Here is a 20,308-nt window from a genome sequence, read left to right as displayed (position 1 = left end):
TCAGAATCTCCTCTTCCTGCCCTAGAATACATGGGAGTTCCTGCCCTTTCCTTTGTACGAGGAGCACGTTTGGGACTTCTTTCACTGGGTCACTGTGTCACTCATGTTGGTGCTTGGAACAACACATTGAGTATAGAAGTGACAGAGTACAAGCAATACCTCAGGCCTCAGAAGAGCATTTGTTTTACAGATATGTTCAGTCAACTGACTCTCAGGTGCAGAATCAGGATGTGGTTTGAGGTCAAGGTGAAGTGAAGTAAAAAAAAAAAAAAAGAGTGCCACCTGTCACGTGATGAACTGGTCCCAAGGTAACCCAGAATAGGGATGGCATTGTGTTCAGCATTTCACCCCCATTTCTAGAACATATCCAGAAAACAAATAATATAAATATTTACGAATAAAAACTGAGAAAAAGATCAATCCTTCTTTTTTCTTTCTTCATTGACTTCAGCATAGAATCGAGAATTAGAAAGATCATTTCAGTAGACCTATCTTTTTCTGTTAAAAATTTTTTGGGAGCTGGAGAGATGGCTCAGTATTTAAAGACACTAGCTGCTCTTCCAGAAGACTCACTCATGTGCACACACACAGGCAGATTATTAAAATTAATAAACACAAATCTTAAAATGTGTATTACATGTAGTATGTGTTTGTGTTATAGAGCACACGTAAAGGTCAGAGGGCAACTTGTGGGAGTTGGTTCTCTCCTTCCTCCATCTGGATCTTGGAGATTGAACTCAGGTCATCAAGCTTGGCAGCAAGCACCTTTACCCACTACTAAGCCATCTTGCTGGCTCCCTGTCTTCTTTGAATTAGATCTATCCAGGAGGGCTGTTGGGTTTTTGAGACGCGGTCTTACCGTGTAGTCCTGGCTGGTCTGGAGCTCACTATGTAGATTAGGTTGGCCTCAAACTACCTCTACTTCTTGAGGGTTGGAATGAAAAGGTGTGCACCATCATATCCTGATCTAGACAAGAGCTTTGAGAAGACATATTGTTTTTCTTCAAATATAAGATTGGTTATTTATATATTAAAAGAAATATGGTCTGATCAGAGACTCAATGGCCTTGGCCTACAACAGTGGTTCCCAACCTTCCTAATGTTGAGACCCTTTAATACAATTCTTCATGTAACACACACACACACACACACACACACACACACACACACACACACACACACAGAGTTCCATAGGTAAATATCTTATACTCCACCATAATAAAATTATTTTCATTTCTACTTCATAACTGTAATTTTGCTACTGCTATAACTTATAAATATCTGTGTTTTCAGATGGTCTTAGGAGACCCCTGGGAAAGGGTCCTTCAACCTCCAGAGAGGTCCCCACCTACAAGTTGAGAACCACTGGCCTACAGGAACTGTGAGCTGGGCAGAGTGACACACTTGTATAGTCCTAGCTACTTGGGAGGCTCTGGTAGGAGGACCCTTTGACCCAGGTATTCAGTGTCAGCCTGGGAAATAAAGTGAGACCTATCACCTAAAGGACAAATACTGAGTGGGGGAGGGGAAAAAAGAAAGCAACAGTTGCTTAGGATGGAGAGATGATAAACATTTTCCTGGTTGCAGATGTCTCTGCACAGAAAGAATATCATTAACTAACATGTGAGAAAGTCTGTTTGGATGTAGTCCATGCATTTTTTTTTAACTTTTACATGGTGTGGATTAAGCAAGTATGTGTGAGACCCCAGGCCCTGGGTATTTTCTTTTCTTTTCTTTTTATCAGTATGTCTGCAAAGGGTCCTGTTTCCTAAGTAAGTTTAGGATTGTTACTTGCAATCCAGGGTTATCCGGGCAGCTACCACCAGAAAGTGGAGAGCCTGCCTATTCCTGATACCTGGGAGGGTCAACAAGGGTGACTGGTAAGCTTGAAGGACTTGCTGAGAGGAATTGGTCCAGTAAGGTTAGTAAAAGCTTATGGGAGTTTGGGGAGTGGGTGGGGGTCCTTCTGGCCATGGTAGACAATTTTACAAAGGCCTGGAGGTGTATGGCTCTCCAATCTCTGAAACTAGAAAACTGTGTCCATCTTATCTGGGTTGCACTTCAAGTTATTAAAAAGTATAAAACATAGTGTGGTTTTTCATTTCTTCTTACTACTTCCCTCTGGGGAAAAGAGCTCCTGGGCCCTTGGCCACTTCTCTGATAGACACACGAGAGGTTAGAGGTATCGAGGATGGCACTGCTGAACCTGGGGATGGTATAGGCTTCCAGTGTTTGGGTTACTGTCTTTTGTTCCTGTGACAGCCATGATTCTACCAGAAAATTGGCAGGAAGGGTCAAGGTCACCGTATCAAGATGGATGGATACTCAGGTTTCTGGCAAATCCTCCCCCTTTCCCATGGTTAGGGGAAAGTTGGCAGCCTCCATACAAGCTAGCAGTGAAGGTTCTGGGACAGATGCAGCTCTTGGTGACACTGTGCATACAGGAAATTATAACAAGCATGCAACAAGCACAAATCAGAGTTTTGCTGGAATGTCTCCTCCTAAGGATTCAGTGCAGGTGCTTCTATCTCGATGAACTCTTACACTGCTGTATGAACAAACAAACAAACCAAAATGAAAGAAATATGGCCTGCTGCAGCAGAAACAAAATGTATGCTATATAAGTCCATGCCATGTAGACTTTACTGAAGACCATGGATAGGAAATTTTTTTTTAAATTTTTTTAATTTTGAGACAAGGTCTCTCTGTAGCCCTGCCTGTCCTGGAACTCACTATATAGACCATTCTGAACTTACCATCTGCCACCCAAGAACTGGGATTAAAGGCCTACATCACCATTCCCAGCTTCAGACTGGAAATATTATTATTATTCTTTCATTTTTTTTTTCAAGACAGGGTTTCTCTGTGTAGCCCTGGCTGTTCTGAGACGTAATCTGTAGACCAGGCTAGCCTCACAGAGATCTGCCTGTCTCTGCCTTCCAAATGCTGGGATTAAAGGCACAACCACCCTGATCTAGATTGGAAATCTTAACCAATCCGGAGATGTGAATTTTACATTTAGACAAGTTTGTGAGCCCATAGGAGACACACACACACACACACACACACACACACACACACACACACACACACACACACACACACACACAGAGTTCCATAGGTAAATATCTTGTACTGCATTGAATCTGGGGACTGAAAAATACCCTGGTGTACCCATATAATACCAAGCACCATAGAAGATCCAAAATTGGCAAGATAGTTTATAGCATTTATCATGTGACTTAAGATTAATTCCCAGAAGAAACAAGAGGCGATTTAGAGATGTGAAGGACTAGCTTTCTCTGTGGGATGCTTGAACTGGTGTCTTCAATTTGTTTTGAGATAGGGTCTCCCTGTGTAACCAGGTTGGGATCAAATCCTCTCTTCCGTCTAAACTGCAGCCTCCCGAGTTCTCAGACTACAGGCTTGCACCAGCTTGCTCTGCCCAACTGATTTGTGAAGAATGATTTGGATCTTAGAAACACATTCCAGGCAGAGGGAATATACACAGTGATGGTGACAAAAATGTAACTATTGTGTTACCAGCCTAGGATCTGTGTGTCTTGGAGTAGTATACAACTTTAAGTAAGACGGGAAGGGCTTAAAAGTTCAGTTTGTGAGTGTGTGTGCTTCTGTCAGGACAAGATGAACTGACAGTGTCAGGGAGGAAGGTTTTAACATTTCAGGGAGTCAAAAGAAGGTCAACTGGGCGGGGCATGTGCCTTACAAAGTTGTGACACTAATTTTAGAGGGTTGCCTTCCTAGATTTTTCTTTGGTAGATTCTTCTATTTTTTTTTTTTTTCTAGGTAGAAAATGGTAAAAGGCTAGATGAGGTGGCGGCATGCCTTTAATTCCAGCACCAGGGAGTCAGAGGCAGGAGGATCTTTGTGAGTTTGAGGCCAGCCTGGTTCACATAGAGAGTTCTAGAACACTCAGGGCTGTCTCAAAACAACAACCAACTCCCAAAACCAAAACCAAAATTAACAACAACAAAAAAAACCAAAACAATGAAACTGATAAAAGGGCATTCTACTGATGTGAAATGTAATAAAGATTCAGAAATGTCTTAGATAAAGATCATTGATTTGTAGCCAGGCTTAGTAGCACTATACCTTTAATCCCAGCACTTGGGAGGCAGAGACAGGAGGATTTCTGGAAGTTTGAGGTCAGCCTGGTCTACATAGTGAGTTCCCAGACAACCAGGGCTACATAATGAGACCTTGTCTTGGAAAAAAAAAAAAAAACCAACAACAACCCAAACAAACAAACAAAACAAAACAAAAAAAGAGTGATTTGCAAACCAAAGTTGTGAGACTGAGTAGCTTTGGAGTTCAGAGACATATTTTCTCTCTTGAAGAAGTGCTGGATAAGCTCAAGGGCTTGGTGGAAGAGCCAAGAGAGGTGTAGGGAGGGACCGAGTACTTAATGACAAGTCAGGGTTTTGGAGCTTAAAAAAAAAAGAAAAAAAAATGATTGGCAAATCAAGGCAGGGCACTTCTGTCTTTGGAAAGAAGTTCTTGTTTTCAAAGTTCTTCCAGTGAAGTCTAAAGATTAGGGAAGTGGAAGCGACTAGGTGCTGAATTTCTGTTCCCTATCTACAAGAACCCCTCTGGCCAGCGCTCCCAGCTGCCTCACACTCACAGGCTCTGTGGGCGAGGCCTCGTGCTGGCAGTGCGTTGCGCTGAGCAGTAGAATCTTTAAATACATATTCAGTTCCCAGAAACGGAACTACTCTACAGAAAGAAAAAGATTAAAAGACAGTTACTTGCTTTAAAAAAAAATTTAAAAAAGGGGGGGGGGCTGAAAGAGCTTGAGACTCAGGTGTCCCAAACCTTAAGCCTTTCTGGGGCTTACTGAGTCCTTAAAAAGCTGCAGCATCCTAATTCCCATTCGCTGCGGGTTATAAATGCCAAGGAGACTTTTAATCCCAGCACTCAGGAGGTAGAGACCTGTGAATCTCAGTGAGTTCGAGGTTGCTCTGGTCTACAAAACAAATTCCAGGGCAGCCAGGGCTACACCGTGATGGTGGAGTAGGGATATAACTCAAGGTGGGTGGAATGCTTGTCTAGGATGTGTTAGGTGATAGGTTCTATTCCAAGCACCACACAAAACAAAACAAAACAAAACAAACAAAACACACTAGGGAGTGGAGAAAGAACTTTTGCTTTCTTCATTTTCCCTCAAGATGATGAACACATAACTCTAAACTCAACCTCCACATTTTTTTGGGAGTGGGTAAAAGACTTGACGTTTGGACTCCTTCCAAACTGGGCGTTGGTGGCGCACGCCTTTAATCCCAGCACTGGGAAGGCAGAGGCAGGTGCATGTCTGTGAGTTCGAGGCCAGCCTGATCTACAGAGCGAGTGCCAGGACAGCCTCCAAAGCCACAGAGAAACCCTGTCTCGAAAAACAAGCAAGCAAGCAAGCAAACAAACAAACAAACAAGAAGACTCCTCCCATCCCTACCTGTCTTAATCTGATCATAACAATGACTCACTCCCGGAGGCACCTAGCCCAGTCCACAAAGAACATGGACGGCAAGGCTTTCTGCCTAGTGCGCAGGTTCTACCTTGGACCCCACCTCTTTCCTCCCCTTCCTCGGTTCCCCAGCAGAGGGCGCAGGCACCGCGTTTCCTCTGGGCCCCGCCCCGGGTGGCCACGCCCCGTCCCTGAGGGTCGGGGCGGGAGCAGTGGGCGCGGAAACTTGGTCAAGGCTTTCCGGGAGCCGCCGGGGGCACGCGGGTGCTCGTGAGCTCGCGCACGAGTTGGGGGGTCGCTGCGGCGTCCGCGGCTTGCGGGTCTCGGGCACGCGCCCCCGCGCTGCGCCGGCTGCGCTCGCGCCCGCGCCCGCACAGGGGCGCGCCTCCGGGCGGGCGCCTCCCTCTCACTCCCTCGGCTGCGAGCGCCGGCGGTGGCTGCCGGAGGAGAGGCCCCTCCTTCTCGCCCCGCTCATTTCTCTCGCTCGCGGCCGAGCGGGCTCCCGACCCTCCGCTGGCCATGGCCGGCAACGTGAAAAAGAGCTCGGGAGCTGGCGGCGGCGGCTCGGGGGGCTCGGGCGCGGGCGGCCTGATCGGGCTCATGAAGGACGCCTTCCAGCCGCACCACCACCACCACCACCTCAGCCCGCACCCTCCCGGCACGGTGGACAAGAAGATGGTGGAGAAGTGCTGGAAGCTCATGGACAAGGTGAGCGGCCTGCGGGCGGGCGCGCGCCGCGCCGGGTGGGCGTGGGCGGTGGGGAGGGAGGGGAGGGAGGGAAGGAGGGAGGGAGGACTGCCGTTGGCAGTTGGAAACGTTGAGGTGTGGGGGAGCCAGACAAAGATGGGTGGGGGGTGGGGTGGGGGCTGGGGGAGGGCCGGTCACCGCGCCACCCGGGCGGAAGTGCGATGGGGGTGCGGAGCTCGGGGATGTGGGTCGCCGAGTGGGCCCTGGGAGGTGGGCCTGAGGGTTGTGTGTTGGGTCTGCGGGCTTGGGAGAGGAGTCGCCCTGGGTGAGGGACCTGGGGTCAGGCGACGGGACGGCAGGACTAACTGCGGTCTGGGTGAGGTTGTAGTTTTTTCCTCATTAAGATGTAACACGAAGATCAGAGAAGGAGGTGGGTTTAAACGGGGGCAGGGAAGGAACTTGCCTTCACCGCTAAGGGGTGGCTTAAGTTTTTTGTTGTCTTGCGAAGTGTTGGCTGTAATCCATTGCTGGGGCTGAGATAGGCACTGGTTAAACCACAAGTTTTGGTTAGAGCCATTATCTTTCGAAAGGTGGACTGACTGACTGGAGCGTGCCAAATTGCAGTCAGACTTTACAGAACTTCCTCATGCACTCAGTGTTTTTAGCTGGGCTGTAGTGTTTGATTTTTGTAACGGGCCTGTCTGCCCATTATTTCGGAACCTGACTTTGAGCTGGTTTCATGAACCTCTTTGGGATAGCCATTTTAAATAAAATCAGGTGCAGGGTGGGGTTAACACTTGATGTTTAGCTCTTTAAGCCTGTCATTCGGGAGAATCTTACTTCCTTTTAGTTGTGTCTGTATAACGTAGTCTTGCAGTTGGCCCAAATACTTAAAAGTGTACACACACTCTCTTTAACTTTTTGTTCGAGTTCAATGTGCTGTTTCTTTGATTCTTATCATATTTATTAATTTTTCAAAATCCCTATTGCAGATAAATGTGATTAGGAGGATCTGACATGTAAGCAAATGGTGTTATTTCCTCCAGGGTAAACTTGGTTTTCTTTGGTTCCTCTCTGGGCCCAGGTTCCTCTTCTGTAAAAGTTCTCCATGGGTTGTTTTGGACTAGAAACAGCTAATAAAATTATTATGAAGCACTTGGCAAATGTAACTGCTATATAAATGCTTAACAAGTCCTGTGTGAGAATTAACACTCTTGCAGTGCATACCGGTGGTTTCAGAGCCACTTTTCCAGGACTGATTTTCCCTACCTTAAGTAATTTGAGTTGTGGGAGCCCCCCCCCCCCCAACTGGAATTGTAATTAATGACTTAAGTACTTGTGTGGTGATTATTTTGATGTTGTGGAACTAACTTTATTATTGGAAATTATAAAACCACTGTAAAGATTGCTGACATCTTGTTTGTTTCTTTTTTATTTAATTTAATTTTTTATTTTGTGTGTGGATGTTTTGTGAGTATATGGCTGTGCACCACATGCATCCAGTGCGCTTGAGGCCATAACTCCCCTGGAACTGGATAGTTGTGAGCCACCATATGGTTTTTGGAAATTGAACTTGTGTCTTCTGCATGAACAAGTGCCCTTAGCCACTGCATCAACTCTCCAGCCCCAGTATAACTGTGGCTGTCTGGAGATGCTGGGGAATGAATCTCAGGCCAGTCTGGAACTCACAGCAGTCCTTCTGCCTCAGCCTGTCAAGTGTGTTGACATCTTAAAAAATACTGAATGTCCTCACAATCTAAGTTTATAGGTTTACATTTTGGGAGTTTAACTTTTGGGAACTCCAGGTATAGAAAAATAGTTTCATTTCTAGTTAGTTTCCCATATAGGACGTGGGAGTAGGTTCATTGTATCAAAATAAGTGACTTCCTTAAAATAATGAACTTTTAAAAATGGTGTTTCTGCTAAAGAAAGGTAGATTAAAGCTAGTCAGATTCTACATGGTAATCCAGGTAAACCCTCCTTTATTTTATGTCCTTTGTTTTCATCACTTGAGAGTATTGAATTCTGAGTTTTTCTAGATATGTTTAGTTACTTACAGTCTCAAAGTTTTGAGTGCAACTGCATTTAGGTTTTGATAGTTTCAAGGACTTCTAGTTTTTCCATTTTAGTCTAGGAAGGCAGGGTGTTTTATTCTTTACTGATTGTCTCTGAAGATGGTTTCAGCAATGTGCCCCATAACATGTTACTAATTGTGCTGAAGTGAAAGCTTGGGTCTTTCTCACGTTAACCCTGCAGGTTTGTACCACCTTTCAGACTTCCAGATTTTCTTAATACCTCCGTATTAGGTATATTACTTAGTACTTATCTAATACTTGCTAGATTGTACCATCTCTTTGCCCTTGGAGTTTCTTTTTACTTCATTTTTAAGATCTTTTAAAAATATACATTATGGGACTGGAGAGATGGCTCAGCGGTGAAGAGCACTGACTGCTCTTTCAGAGGACCCTGGTTCAATTCCCAGGACCCACATGGCAGCTAAAAACTGTCTATAAATCTAAGATCTGACACTCTCACACAGCCATACGTGTAGGCAAGACACCAATGTACAAGAATTAAAAAGAAATAAATTATTAAAAAAATACATTATTTGTTTTGTGTGAATATGTTTAGATGTTTTTATGCATGCCATAGCCCAGGTCAGAGAACGACTTGTAGAAGTTGGTTTGCTCCTTTCATCAAATGGGTCCCAATGTATCTTTACCATCTTGCTGTCCCCCCTTTTGAAGTCTTTAAATGGAGTCACTATACCATTTTATTTTTTATCTTATATGTATGAGTGTTTTCCCTGCATGCATGTATATTTATCCCATATATGTCTGGTGCCTGTGAGAGGGCCAGAAGAAGGAGTCTGATCCCCTGGAAATGGAGTAACAGACTGTTGTGAACTTCCATACAGGTTTTGGGAAATTGAACCTTAGTCTTCTGCAAGAGCAGCAGTGCTCTTAACCATTGAGCCAGTCTCCAGCTCCTCACTGCATCTTTCTGATAATGTGAAATTATGGAGTTAAGTCCTGAGTCATTTCATACTTTTTTTTTTTTTTTTTTTTTTTTTTTTTTTTTTTTTGAGACAGAGTTTCTCTGTGTAGCTTTGGAGCCTATTCTGGTACTGCCCTGGAGACCAGGCTGGCCTCGAACTCACAGAGATCTGCCTGCCTCTGCCTCCCGAGTGCTGGGATTAAAGAACAAAACGCCCAGCTGTTTTGTTCTTATAAAAGTTAAATGTGTGTTATTCCAGCCTGCTACTAGTCAGTTTACTGAGTTAGCCCCGGATACTGCTGGTCTCTTTCCTTCCCTCAATATTGGATGTAAATTTTAAATCGCCAAGATACTTAATTTAGTGAGACCTAAATTACAGCAGGGGTAAAGGACAGCAGGGGTTGGCAACTACTTCTGGTAAAGGGAAGAATAGTAAATGTTTTGGTCTTTCTGGTTACATGCTTAATCCCATTTAACGTTTTAAAACTGTAAAAATTATTCTTAGCTTTCAGATATTCTGGGGGATATATAGTCTTGCAGGCCATAATTTTCTCCCTCTGAATCGGTAGAGTTGGTAGGATCACTGTAGTCTAGGCAATCCTCCTGGATTACAGGCAGGCATCACCACATAAGCTTTCAGTTTTTGAGTTTAAAAGAAGTATTTTCAAAAATGGGTTATTTTGGGGCAGTGAGATGGCTTAGCAGGTAAAGATACTTACAGCCAAGTTAGTCTGATGACCTTAGTTTGAGCCCCAGGACCCACGAAGTGGAAGGAGAGAACCAAGTTCTGCCTCTAAACATGGCACACATTCAGGCACATGTGTGCACACTAAATAAATAAATGAAAAAAATGTGATTATTTTCTTCTTTTAGGTTATCTTTTCTTGGCTGTACCTGCTCCCCAAAAGAACATTGGGTAAATTAGTATGCTTTGGAAGTAAAATGTCTTTAGTTGGATTTTAAGCTCATAGGTTTCATTGGTCTTCTGGCTCTTTCCCACTTTCCTCCTCCCATAAAGTCTTCCTTCTTACATTTGATTTGTATGCTGTGTTCCAGGCACATGCTAGGTGTTAAGTTCACACACTCTAGGAGATGTGTGATTTGTAATGATAAGTGACTACTGAAGTAGGTCCAAAGTGATCTGGGATCTCTTAGGTTTAAACACAAGCCATATTTGTTCTGGGTTTATCTTAACCTCTGATGCTTGTATCCAACCCCCCCCCCCTTTTTTTTTCTCCCTTTTTAGACAGGCTCTCACTATGACCTGGACTCACATAGATCTGCCTGTCTCTGTTTGCCAAGTGCTGGGATTAAAGACATACCACCACACCTGGCCTTTTCTTGTTGTTTCTTCTCTTGAACCCCACCATGGGTTTTTTTTTGTTTGTACTCCAGATTGGCCTCCAACTTGGTGTGATCCTCCTAGGTCAGCCTCGTGACTGTTGGAGTATAGCCATAGGGCACCTTGATAAATAACCTCTAAAGTTTGTAAACTCCATAAGGAAAGCAACTGTAAGCTATGTAAGCTACTTTGTCTGTTACACTGTTCATTTAGGGATCCTATACAATAGTAGGTAGTATATAGGTGTTCACTAAATTAAATTGCTTATTAATGCCCCAAAGGAATTAGCTGGAAGGAAAAGGTGTGGGGGTGGAAGTTAATTAGCTTACTGTTTTTGTTTTGTTGTGGAAGAATTTAATTTAGCCACAATAAATTTATTTCTTGTTGTAGCTCTTTATTGGTATCATCCTTGTTTTATAGGTGAAAGTAGTTAGGGTCAGAGGTTAAGTAATTTTCTAACTTGGAATCCAGGATTAACCTACTTCCTAAGGCTTCATAAGTTATTCTGTGTACTTCCTTCTCAGGTGTACAACAAAGTCTCAGTTACAGAAGCCATTCACAATAGTTCTAAAATGGATATTTGTTAGTCACAAACCACATAGATGATGCTGGTCTCACAAGATAATAATGGAGCACTTACTGGACTTCATAGGACAACACACTGCTGTAATATTTGATGGTGCTGGTATAAACCCCTCTGTGAGGCAGTCACATAGAATTATGGCTCATGCAGTTACTACAGTACATAATACAAATGACTGTTAGTGGTTTATGTATAAAGTTTACTAGATTATACTTTTTCATTTTAGTGTATGTGTTCCTTCTAGTGAAGAGTCAACACTGAAATGTTATAAGTATGAAATATGAATATAGTATGCAATGTTAAGCTGGAAGCAGCCTTATAGATGTCATTTACAGCAGCTCTTAATGTAATCAAGAGTGAGCATCGTGACTATATCATCCATATTTGTATAAGTACACTCTGATGTTCAAATAGCAGTAATAGCTTAAAGATGCATTTCTAAGAGAATCATGATTGAATTTAGAGAATGTGACCTGCGTAGGTTCTCAGTGGTGATTCTTACCCTCATTTGTTTGGTGTGATGCCATAATTCTCTCAATTGGTATTAAGGTGATGTTTAACTAGTACCATTCAGTGAAATAATTGTTGGCTACTCCTCTTCAGGACAAGCTCATTCTATTATTTTGCCTGGTGTGGAACTCACTGTAGTTGAGGCTGGCCTTGAACTCCACCCCCCCCCCCAAAAAAAAAAAAAAGACAGGGTTTCTCTTTGGCTTTGGAGGCTGTCCTAGAACTGGCTCTTGTAGACCAGGCTGGTCTCTGCCTCCTGAGTGCTGGGACTATAAGGGGGGGAACCACCACTGCCTGGTGGCCTTGAACTTTCAATCCTTTTACCTTAGCCTCCCAAGTCCTAGGTTTGCAGACAAGTGCTACCATGCCTGGCTTCTGATTTAGTGGTTCTTCAAATTATATGTATTGGTTACTTTGTGTGGTGAACATGCATGAGTGTACACATTATTTTCCCATTTTAATGAATGTTGTCTAAGTTGGCATTTATCACTCCCAGAGTAGGGGGAGGAGATGAGACAAGGATTCAATGCTTCCCAGGCTAGCACTGAAATCAGAGTGATCTTTTTCACCAAACTACCTCCTGCCCCTCTCCAGGTATTAAGATCATAGTACAACCCCACCCAGCACTCTTACCATTTTTACTTTTACTTTTTTATTTGTTTTGTTTTTTAGAGACAAGGTTTCTCTGTGTACCTCTGTCTGTCCTGGAACTTGCTTTCTTGCCAGGGTGGCCTCAAACTCAGAAATCTGGCTGCCTCTGCCTCCACCTCCGGAATTCTGGGAGCACCACCATGTTTGGCATATAACTTTATTTTTTATTTTTGGTATTTTTGGTTTTTTTTGTTTTGTTTTTCGAGACAGAGTTTCTCTGTTGCTTTGGAGCCTATCCTGGCACTCGCTCGGTAGACCAGGCTGGCCTCGAACTCACAGAGATCCCCCTGCCTCTGCCTCCCCAGTGCTGGGACTAAAGGTGTGTGCCACCAACAACCAGTGATATTTTTGGTTTTATAAGAGAGTCTGCTGTAGCTCAGATTGACCTTGAACCTTCTGATCTTGCATTTTTTGCCATCAAAGTGCTGGGATTTTGGGGTATTTGCTACTGTGCCTGGAAAAGTCTGTTCTTTTGTGTATTTTTGGACTCTCCCAGAGGATATAAAATTCTTAATTAACTCCAAATGTGTGAAATTTGAAGCAGTTAACTATTTTGTGTGGCTAGTGTTCAAGGTTGAAAGGTTAAAAATATGATGAAGGGCCTAGAGAGATGGCTTAGTTGGACAGGACAGGGGTTGGATTCCCATTACACAATGGCAGCTCATAGCCATCTTGAACTCTAGTTCCAAGGGATCTGATGTCCTCTTCTGGCCACCACAGCACCAGGCATGGACACAGTACATTGGTGAACATGCAGACAAAATGTTTGTACACATAAAATAAAATATTTATTTATTTGGTTTTTTGAGTCAAGGTTTCTCTGTGTAGCCCTGTCTATCCTGGAATTTGCTCTGTGGACCAGGTTGGCCTTGAACTTGGAACTCAGAGATCTGGCTGCCTCTTCCTCCCAAGTCCTGGGACTAAAGGCAAGGGCCACTACTGCCCAGCAATAAAAAATATTTTAAAGTAGGATTAAATCAAGGCTAAATTTTTTGATTGCTCTTACTATAGGAAAATTTGTTATGGTGTTAGCTGGTAGTATACACATAATAAAACTGATAAATGATCAAATTGGTTTCTGAGTTTTTCCCCGTAGTAGAATTCATGTTCATGTTGCATTCAAACATATATAATACTGTGAAAAATTATTGCCTTAATGATTAACCTAGAGCATTAAATAAAAAGTGGATTAAGTTTTAGTTTGAAAACAGCCAAAATTTTAATCTCAGTATCCAAAGAAGTTGTCAATTCCGATATACATTAGTTTTTTTTTTTTTTTTTTTTTTTTTTTTTTTTAATGAGGGGGATTGTAACAAGCAAGCCATTGTAAGTGTTTTTGTGTTTAGCACATTTTGTGCTGGAAGGAAATAGGTGGGAGTAGTCAGCTACGAGCACTGGAAAGCAGCCTTGTGCTGTCCCCCCACAATGTACCTTCCTACAATAGTTTCCAGAAGGGGGAAAGGGTTCTAATAATGACATTGGTAGTACATGTCCCTGGAGATCCAGGCACTGGTGAGAGAAATGGTGCCACTACTTAGACATAGCCATAGCCATCAGAAATCAACAATGATGGGCTAGCTCTGTAACTCAGTGGCAGAGTGCTTGTTAGCTGTGCAAAAGGTCCTGGGGTCCACCAGGGACTGGAGTGGTGGGGTGAGGACAGAACATGACAGCACTGATGACACAGGGACTCAGTAATGACTTGATCTTTTTTTCTCTGTATCTTTTGGAATGAATAGTGGGTAAGAAGTGCTTAGTTGAGTCTGATTCCAGAGTACCTTAACTTACTGACTGCTTGCTTGCTACCTTTCTTCCAACTTAGATCTACCATAGAAGGTGACTTTAAACAAGGTGAATTATTGGGTACTTCATTAGATAGGATGGGGTCCAAATCAAATTTCTGTAGTTTTTTTGTTTTGTATTGTAGATAGGACCTTACTGTGTAGCTCAGGCTGACCTCTTTTTTTGAGGTCCTCCTTTTTAGCCTCTCAAGTGTTAGAGTCATAGGCATCCAGGTACGGTTCTCAAGACCACTTCCTTCTTTAGATCTGTTTTGAATAGCTGGATTGATTTGTAGCACTTTGTTGCAAGAAAGAAAAAGAATTATAAAACATATAGGACAATGTGGAAGTCCACATTTACTCTCAAACTCCAAATGAATACCCAATCCAGAAGTATCTAGTCTGTTCCTCCACCCCATATCCTATTTCCTGAGTGGCTCTAAGAAATTTGATGGAGAGCATTATCTTTGAGTCATTTACTGCATTAATGACTAGTGGATTGTTAAGTTTTTAACATTGGGTTCTTTTACTTTTCTCCCCCTCTTCTGGTACTGGAGGTGACACTCAGAGGCCTTGAGAAAACAGTTTAAATCCTGTCTGGCTAAACATTTATTCCAGACCAACATAACCAAGGATCAGTAATTAGTCATTCTTTATATCTTGTAGCAGTTTATAATTTCACATCTCTTTATAAGTCAAGAAATCTCAAAATACTGTGTTTAATGTCTTAATGTAATTAAGAATATTTTACAAGTTGCTGTGTGTGTGTGTGTGTGTGTGTGTGTGCCTGCGTGCCTGCGTGCGTGCCTGCGTGCGCGCGCGCGCGCATGGCCCATGTCCTTGCATGCATGTCATTCCTTAAGACACCTTCCACCTTTTCATTCTGGAACTGGCTATTAGGCTAGGCTAGCTACATTACACAATCCCAGCTAGCCCTGGGGATTTGCCTGTTTCTCCCTCCTCATTGCTGGGATTGCATGCACCTAAGTGACACCACACCCGTTTTTGTTGTTTGATGCTGTTAATGTGATTTTGGGGTTGAATTCAGGTCTTCATGCTTGCAAGGTACTTTACCAACTGAGCTGTTTTTCCAACTCCTTCCCTTTTTTCTAAGTGGCTCTTGGACTGGTGAACTAGTGATCCTCAAAGTTGAACATGAGTTCAGATCACCTGGAGGGGGAGGGCTTGTTAAATGTAAGAAACTGGTAGGGCTGGGGTGGGGCCTAGGACTCTGCATTCCTGACTATCCTCCAGGAGATAGTGATAGAGTAAGGCAGTATACCACAATTGCTTTTATTTAGAAAAGCTTGACTTTTCTGTTAAAGAAATGGCTGTGTATCTTAAATTATGAAAGTAATACATTTTTAAAATACACCTTTTTTTAGATAGTGAGTTTTTTAATTTTTAAAATTTTTTTCTCAACAGGGTTTCTTTGTGTAGTTCTGCCTGCCTGTCTTAGAATTCCCTTTGTAGGCAGACTGGCCTCAAACTTACAAAGATTTGCTTGCCTCTGCCTCCCAAGTGTTGGAATTAAAAGTGTGAGCCACTAGTGCCTAGTTGAAACAGTGAGAGTTTTTGTTTGTTTTTGTTTGTTTTGTTTTGTTTTTTGAGACAGGGTTTCTCTGTGTAGCTTTGGAGAGCCTATCCTGGAACTCACAGAGATCTGCCTGCCTCTACCTCCCGAGTGCTGGGATTAAAGGCGTGCGCCACCAACGCCCAGCTTCAGTGAGATTTTTTTTAAGGAGTTTTTTTTTGGTGCACCAGGCAGAGGCAGGCAGATCTTTGTGAGTTCAAGGCCAGCCTGGTCTACAGAACAAGTTCCATGACATCTAAAGCTACATTGGTGTGGGGGGAGAGGGTGAGTATTTTTTTTTTTTTCTTTCAAATATTTGGCCGGGAGGTAGTAGCACATTCCTTTAATCCCAGCACATTCCTTTAATCTGGGAGGCAGAGGCAAGTGGATCTCTGTGAGTTCAAGGCCACAAAGCATGTTCCAGGACAGGCTTCAAAGCTTCACAAGAGAAACCCTGTCTTGAAAAACAAACTAAAACAAACAAAACCCCTCCAAAACCAAAGCCCACAATCTGTGATACATTGTAAGTGTAGAAAGGGTTCTGGGACTTGGTTAGAGATCTTGCCCAGACTACTGCTTAATCCTTGAAGAGACAAAGGGATTGGGAAAAGGGAGGGACTTTTGCTCAAGCAGGAACTTCTGTAATGCCTTAATCTGAAGTTGTAGTGTGATGGCATCCACAAGTTTTTTTTGTTTATTTTTTGGTTTTTGGTTTTTTTTTTTCCGAGATAGGGTTTCTCTGTGTAGCTTTGGAGCCTATCCTGGCACTCGCTCTGGAGACCAGGCTGACCTCGAACTCACTCACAGAGATCCGCCTGCCTTTGCCTCCCGAGTGCTGGGATTAAAGGCATGCGCCACCAACACCTGGCCACAAGTTTTTCTAATGTTAATTAATCTCTCATTAATGTTACCATTTGGTTTGAAGTTACACCGATTAATTCTGGATAGTTATGTTTTTCTCTTTAAAAATAGAGTATGTATAAAAGCTTAACCATAAAGTATGGTTGTCAGAACGTGTCATTTTGTATTTAATGTATTTTTACTTCAACTGGTATGATAAATGAAAGTAATGAGATTGGTAATTTTTTTTTTAAGATTTTATTTATTTATTATGTATACAACATTCTGCTTCCATGTATATCTGCACACCAGAAGAGGGCTCCAGATCTCATAACGGATGGTTGTGAGCCACCATGTGGTTGCTGGGAATTGAACTCAGGACCTCTGGAAGAGCAGCCGGTGCTCTTAACCTCTAAGCCATCTCTCCAGCCCTGGTAATGAGTTTTAAGTGGCATTGTATTTGTGACATGCTGTTGGGTAGCACTTGATAAGAATAATATAATTCAAGAACCTGAATGGAGTTTTGATAAATCAATATTGGAAAATAGAAGAAAGAGGCTTTTTCCTTTTGCACTAAATTATTAGTGACAATAGGTTTCTATGCTAAGTATTTGTTTGTGGAAAACAGTTATCACTTGTTTCTGTTTAAAAGCTTCCTTGTATAATTACACTTAACAAAACCATTAGATGTCTTTGGGTTCTGAGATGGTGGAGTTGGGTTTTTGAGACAGGTCCAAACACACTTACCTCCCTAGTGCTAGGATCACAGGTTGTGCTCCATCACGCCAACCTTGGAGTTTCTATCATCTGAAGTTTCTGTGGGCTTTATTTATTTATTCATCCATTTATTTATTTTGGTCAAAATATTTATTTTTAATTACGTGAGTACAGGTGTGTAGGGTTCCCCTGAAGTTACAGGTAGTTGTGAGCCACCTGACACCTGACATGGATGCTGGGAATTGAACTCCTGTCCTCTACAATAGTAAGTACTCTTCATCACTGAAACTTCTCCCTAGCCCTTTTTTTATTTTTTCATTTATTTATTTATTTATTTATTTATTTATTTATTTATTTATTTATTTTTGAGACAGTCTTTTGTGGCTGAGATGGCCTTGAAATCTCCATCTTCCTTCCTTTACTTCAAGTGCTGGGATTACAGGTCAAGTGTGTGCAACCCAGCCTGGCTAACACTGATATTTTAAGACACTTTAGAAAGAAATTGACCTGATTCTTACATTTACAGACAAAATTAAAGTTTAGAAAAATGAGTAATTGCCCATACTCATGTGTATGTGGTTAATGTCTAAAGCCACCAGAGTAGACCCAGACCCCTGGGTATCTGACCTTTCCTACTGTGTTTCCTGTGCTTGTGAGCAATATTGGTTGTTTCAAAATTGTAGTCAAGTTTTACATTCTGCTTTATGTATAGCTCCACTTGAGAAACGTTTGTTTTTGTAGTAATTTGTTTCTTTAAAAAGTGTGTTTATGGGCCAGGCATTGGTGGCACACGCCTTTAATCCTAGCACTCGGGAGGCAGAGGCAGAGACAGGTGGATCTCTGAGTTCGAGGCCAGCCTGGTCTCCAGAGTGAGTGCCAGGATAGGCTCCATCCAAAGCTACAGAGAGAAACCCTGTCTGGGGGGGCAGGGGCGGAGGGGGATGTGTGTTTGTGTGTCTGTGTATGTTGAGGGGTTTTGGGTGTGTGTGTGTGTGTGTGCGCGTGCGTGTGTGTGTGTGTGGGGGGGGTGGGTGGGTGGGTGGGTGGTGTGTGTTGTGTTTGTTCATGCAATGGAAGTCAGGACAGCTTTTGGGAGTTGGGTTTGGGTTTCTTCCCTGTTGAGATATTCTCTCTCATTTCTGCTGCGCTTGAACTCCAGACCAGCTGTCTCTGGAGCCTTGGGCAGTTCTTCACTTCCATCTTGCTTGAATACTGGGATTACAGATGTGTAGCAATGGACCTGGCTTTTCATGTCGGTTCCAGGGATAGAACTCAGGTTGTCATGAGTGTGTGGCTAGCAATTTTATCTGCTGAGGCGTCTCTCTGGCCTGCAATCATTATTCCTTGTAAAGAACAACATGTAAAATGAAGAATGTGTTATTGGGAGATGAGGAGATGGGTTCAGAAATGCTTTGCTCGAAAGTATAGAACCAGAATCTGAGTCCTGGCACCATGTCAGAAGCTGGGCAATGTCACACTTGTAATGCCAGTGTTGACTGGGCTGGAGGACAGGAGTGCCAGCCAGCTCTGCTTACTTGTTGAGACCCAGGGTGCTAATGAGTGAGAGACCCTGTCTCAAAGAATGATGACACCTGAGGTGGTCCTGACTTGACATGTGCATGCACATACATCATGCATACATTAAAAATGCTGCTAAGGACAGGTGAACTCTATGGAGAAAAAAGCATTTATTTAAAAATTAAGTGTCGGGGCTGGAGAGATGGCTCAGAGGTTAAAAGCACTCACTGCTCTTCTAGAGGTCCTGAGTTCAATTCTCAGCAACCACATAGTAGCTCACAACATCCGTTATGAGATCTGGTGCCCTCTTCTGGTGTGCAGATATACATGGAAGCAGAATGTTGTACACATAATAAATAAGTAAAATCTTAAAAAGCTAAGTGTCATAACACATAATATTTTCAGTTTATTTATTGAGTATACACTTTTGTACCTTTTCTGCCTACTTGGAGATGCAAATTTCTGACTTGGTTGAAAAATTCTGTATTTAGAACAGAAGTAGGCCTAGGCACTGAGCTCTGTGATTTCCACTTCATAAAAATTCAGTGATTTTTTTAAAACTCTGTGTGTGTGTGTGTGTGTGTGTGTGTGTGTGTGTGTGTGTGTACATGCTATGATAGACATGTGGAGGTCAGGTGACAGCTTCTCTTCTTCCTCCATATGGGTTCTAAAAATAAACCAAGATTGTCAGGCCTGGAGGCAAGTTTCTTTCCCAGTTGAGCCATATTGCTGCGCCCCAAATGTAGCAGTTTTTAAACATGGTTTTATTTCTCTTCATTGTGAACTTAGCAGTTTCCAATCTTGGTTTTTTTTTTTTTTGTTGTTTTTTGTTTTTCTTTGTGTCTATTGACCAGTGAGCCTTGGCAGAAGCAAAGGGAGAAGTCAAGCCAGTGAGAAACTATTATGAATGGAACATGTGGCAGCTGTACAAGGACACTGTTGGTTTTCCAGAGCTAAGCACGTGTCTTTATGACATTGTTCTGAGGGGTTCTGTAAATAGATAGCTAGCAATAATAGCAGCCCCTTTGAAGGATATATAAAATAACTAAGAAAATTTTTTATCCTTTAGTTTTTTTTTTATTTTAAGACAGGGTCTTGCACTTACTTGGTACTCACTGTGTAACCCAAGCTGGTCCCAAACTTATCAAAATTCTCCTGCCTCACCCTCTCATGTTCTGGTTTACAGGAGTGTGCCACCAACACCCAATGCTTTTGGAAAAAACAAAATTCTTTTTATTTCTGAAATTTTTTGATGAATTATCTATCTATCTATCTATCTATCTATCTATCTATCTATCTATCTATCTTGAGATAGGATCTCTATGTAGTTGTTACTGTCCAGGAACTCGATATGTAGAGTAGGCTGGCCTCAAATTCATAGATCCTCCTGTCTCTGCCTCCTGAGTGTTGGGATTAAAGGCCACCATGCTGGGCTTGATTTTAAAGCTCAGCAGTATGCATTTGTGCCTGGGAGGTTAACTGGCTGCCAGTGTAAAATTCTGTAAATCATAATGGCTTTTGATGTGTGTTAACTCTTCCTTGAATTATTCATAGAAGGCCCTTAGGAATGCCTTTTAAAAGGCTACAAATGCTTAAGCCATTTTCTTTCCTTAGAGAATATATTAAGAGT

General features: G+C 42.5%; 1 protein-coding gene across 1 annotated transcript in view; it reads left to right on the top strand.

Annotated features, from left to right (window-relative positions):
• Positions 1-5,813: 5,813 nt before the first annotated feature.
• Cbl (Cbl proto-oncogene) overlaps positions 5,814-20,308 on the top strand; it is a 65,236-nt gene continuing 50,741 nt past the window's right edge. The window contains exon 1 of the mRNA XM_027411912.2: positions 5,814-6,187. Coding sequence (XP_027267713.1) covers positions 5,999-6,187 — 189 coding nt within the window. The 5' untranslated portion in view covers positions 5,814-5,998. The remainder of the gene's footprint in view (positions 6,188-20,308) is intronic.

This window comes from Cricetulus griseus, chromosome 4, assembly GCF_003668045.3.
Source record: "Cricetulus griseus strain 17A/GY chromosome 4, alternate assembly CriGri-PICRH-1.0, whole genome shotgun sequence".
NCBI lineage: Eukaryota > Metazoa > Chordata > Mammalia > Rodentia > Cricetidae > Cricetulus > Cricetulus griseus.
The sequence above is the reverse complement of the archived record's forward strand: the minus strand, read 5'-3'. Positions and strand labels throughout refer to the sequence as shown.